Consider the following 3,693-nt stretch of genomic DNA (forward strand, 5'->3'; position numbering starts at 1 on the left):
CTTGTCTATGGCTTAGGCCCCTCAATGTTTGCTCATCATATATTTACTGATAAAAAGTCAGGGTTTTTGCCTCGTTTTTCAAAAAAAAAAAAAATCATGAATGCAAACCCTGGAGGCCTAGGTTGTCAATTTTCTTCAGCCTTCCTGCTAAGCCGCTGGACCGTTTGTACTTACTCAATTATGAATGCAAACTCTAAGCCGACGAGGCCCATTTCGTGGTACAAATTCGTATGGGCCCTTCCGCATCGAAATCGTGCGACGATCTGCGCAGTGCTCATCAATGGAGGAAGCCAAGCGTCTGCACGCGCGCGCGCTCCGCACTGGCACGCGCCGCCTGCAGCCGCTCCTCCTCCGCGTGCTCGCCGCCGGCGACCACCGCTATGCCGCGATCCTCCTCGCCTCCTACCCTTCCCCGTCACCCCCCGCCGCGGCACTCCACGACCGCATCCTCCACGCGCTGGCCTCCTCGCGCAGCCCGCTCCTCCTCCCCTCCTTCGCCCGCGCCCACCGCCTCGGCCTCGTCACCCATCTCTCTTTCACATTCCTCCTCTCCGCGTCCGCCGCCGCCACCTCCCCTTCGTTCGCGCGCTTCGCACTCTCCTCCCACGCCCTGCTGGTCAAGTCTGGCCACTTCGCCGCCGGCGACCCCTTCCTCGGCTCCGCGCTCGTCTCCTTCTACGCCAAGAACCGCCTCCTGGGCCAAGCCAGGCGGGTTTTCGACGAAATGCCGCGCAGGGACACGGCCGTGTACAACGCGCTGCTCTCGGCATACACGAGGCGCGGCCTCCTCAGCAAGGCGGAGAAGCTGTTCGGGGAAATGCCTGAACGGAACGTGGTTTCGTGGACCGCTATGGTGTCCGGGTACGCGCAGAACGGGCTGCACGCGGAGGCGGTGGAGACGTTCATGGAGATGTGGGAGGGGGCAGGGGTGCAGCCAAATGAACTGACGGTAACCAGCGTGCTGCCTGCTTGCGCGGCTGTTGGAGCCATGGGGCTGGGGAGGAAAGTCGAGAAGTACACAAAGAGGAAAGGCCACCTTGGGAATGTGTATGTCGCCAATGCAGTGGTGGAGATGTATGCCAAGTGTGGCAACATACGAAGAGCTTGGAGGGTGTTTCAGAGGATCGGTTGCCGGCAAGATCTGTGTTCTTGGAACACAATGATCATGGCATTTGCCGTGCATGGGCTGTGGAGGGAAGCACTTGCCTTGTTCCACAAGTTGAGGGTGAGCAATTTTTGCCTTGGATAGTATTTTACTCCTACACTTTCGCACTAATGTCGTAGCATTTCCTCGCAATTTGCTTGCAAAATATCTTCCTAGATTTAGTGATTGATAACCATAAAGGCTAAAGCCATATAGTGTACTGCATTATTTCAACATCCCTTGCTCATTTGTCACTTGTCACGTTAAACCTTAAAGCTTATTTTACTGTGTTCAGATGACAGGGATCAAACCAGATGGTATTACATTTGTTGGAGTCATTTTGGCTTGCACTCATGGAGGTTTGGTGCATGAAGGAAAGCTCTTATTCGACTCGATGTACGCAGATTATAATCTTGCTCCACGAATTGAGCACTACGGTTGCATGGTTGATCTTCTTGGGCGTGCTGGCCTCCTGACAGAAGCTTATAGTATGATATGTAGAATGCCAATGGAGCCTGATGCTGTCATTTGGGGAGCCTTACTCGGTGCTTGCAGCTTCCATGGCAACATAGAGCTAGCAGAAATAGCAGTAAACAACCTTGTCTTTCTTGAGCCACAAAACACAGGAAACCTAGTGATCCTTTCAAACATATATGCGTCGTCTGGAAAATGGGACGGTGTTGCCCAGGTCTGGAAGTTACTCAAGGAGAAAGACCACAAGAAATCAGCCGGGTACAGCTTCATCGAGTCAGATGGCAGGATGCACAAGTTCCTTGTTGAAGATAAGTCGCATCCAAGATTTGAGGAGGTATACAGAACCCTCGACAGCGTCACAATGCTCATGAAGCCTGTCAAGTCAGAAAATATGCAAGAATTGGAGAGCTGTTTCTGTCACCTGTAGTACAATCTAAACCCCTACAGACGGCATGCAAGAGAGAGATAAAGTCACCTGGGGATTGCCCATTTGAAACACTTGCTCTTATCTTCAGCACCAAAGACCTGCAAAGTGATTCACGGAGGTGACAGAAGAGACGACGGATCAATCAAATGCACAGCGCCACCTGGACGCCAACTCTTCTCTAAATGCTATAGATCAAAAGGGTGTTTGTGATGTGCTTGCAATTAAGTGGTGCAGACAACCGGAGAACTGCAGACAAAGTGTACCGAGATATAGGCCAAGAAGGTACATCTATCTATTCTTGAACAGTGAGGAGTTCCATGATAAGTAACTGAGCATAAAACTGCAGATATACAATGGGGTTGAGTTTATGTGCTCCGTTGCTGCCACATCTTGTAGCATGTTGAGCAGAGGCGGAGCGAACCCGCTTTCTGAGCCTGGGCAGCGTACAGCTGAAGACACATCCTTGGCATTTCGCTGCCGCGGAAGTGCTGCCACCTAGATGAGGTTCACTGGCCGGAAGTGGCTTTGTCAGTTTGGTTGTGCATCTAATGTGCTCCTCGTACGTGTTCTTTCCTGAACTTATTTTCTAATCTACTGTAGAAAAGTAGCTGCAGATATGAAAGAGAAAAGAAAAGTCAGCAAAACGCTAAACATACAATGCCTGCTTAGTGAAACGGGATTATAGTCCATCGAAATGCCAAGCACAACCCGATGAGAAATTTATGCGTTACCGCAGTGGCAGTCCGAGTCGGAGGACCGGGAACATCTGAGGTCGCTGCGCCATATGCCCGGTTGAATTTCTCTGTATTTCAATCTGAACTGGTTTCAATTTCAGAAATTTCGCAAAATTTTAAAAGTCTAAACCTGGAAATGCAACTGTACTCTAACCTACAAACTGAACCACTGTTAATTTGGTGTACAGCTAGTGCCTCAGCTGACCCTGGAGGCTTCCCTGCTCTGACAGAAAATAAAATAAAATACTCCCTCCGTTTCAAAAAAAATTGCTTAATTTCTTCTAGATACTTATGTATATATAACTACAATATGTCTATATACATCCTAATCTAGACAAAGTTAAGCAGTTTTTTTAAGACCGGAGGGAGTAATTAAATTAAGTGTCAATAATGCAAATGCAATTGTAATGTAACCTGCGAGGATGACCTGATGATACCCAAGCCTGTCACCTTGTAACCACTCTTGTGAGGCAGTACCCTTTTTTGTTTCTTCCAGAATAACAATGACCCACCAAGTCTTGGCCCTCGCAGTCCTGCTGGTTTGTACTGCCATGACATCCACATCCTGCTGCCGGCCTTAGAGCATCTCTAACAGAGACCGAAAAAATGCAAACTGAAAAGCGCGAGTTCAGTTCACCGAAAATGCAAGATCTGACGAAATTTGAAATTTGCTCCGGCGCTGACATAGGCATCCCCAATGGGTCTGCCAAAGATAGTACCCGGGGTTTACTGAAGGCCCACTACCCGAAGAATAAGAAGATTCGGAAGCCCAGGATATTATTAAGGAAAGCTAGAGTTGTAATAGGAAGTGTTATTTGTAATCTTGCGGGATGAGTTAGAAACCTTCCCGGACTCTGTAACTTGTACAACACGAATCCCTCGGCTCCGCCTCCTATATAAGGGGGAGTCGAGGG

At 49.3% G+C, this 3,693-nt stretch overlaps 1 protein-coding gene across 2 annotated transcripts; it reads left to right on the top strand.

Moving 5' to 3' along the window:
- Window positions 1-264: 264 nt before the first annotated feature.
- LOC127311535 (pentatricopeptide repeat-containing protein At5g08510) lies at window positions 265-2,594 on the top strand. 2 transcript variants are annotated; one of them, XR_007857733.2, is made up of 3 exons: window positions 265-1,225; window positions 1,440-2,327; window positions 2,392-2,594. XR_007857733.2 is itself a non-coding variant. In XM_051341969.2 (2 exons), the coding sequence occupies exons 1-2, from the start codon at window positions 281-283 to the stop codon at window positions 2,043-2,045; spliced, it is 1,551 nt and encodes a 516-aa protein (XP_051197929.1). In that variant the 5' UTR covers window positions 265-280; the 3' UTR covers window positions 2,046-2,594. The 2 variants fall into 2 exon arrangements, 1 of the variants encoding a protein (XP_051197929.1); XM_051341969.2 differs by having other exon boundaries at window positions 1,440-2,594.
- The last annotated feature ends 1,099 nt before the right edge of the window (window positions 2,595-3,693 follow it).

This window comes from Lolium perenne, chromosome 7, assembly GCF_019359855.2.
Source record: "Lolium perenne isolate Kyuss_39 chromosome 7, Kyuss_2.0, whole genome shotgun sequence".
NCBI classification, from domain to species: domain Eukaryota; kingdom Viridiplantae; phylum Streptophyta; class Magnoliopsida; order Poales; family Poaceae; genus Lolium; species Lolium perenne.

Coding starts and splice junctions, on each gene's coding strand:
- LOC127311535 (XM_051341969.2), top strand. CDS start 281: ATGGAGGAAGCCAAGCGTCTGCACGCGCGCGCGCTCCGCACTGGCACG. Junction 1,226..1,439: donor CCTTGTTCCACAAGTTGAGG/GTGAGCAATTTT, acceptor TACTGTGTTCAG/ATGACAGGGATCAAACCAGA.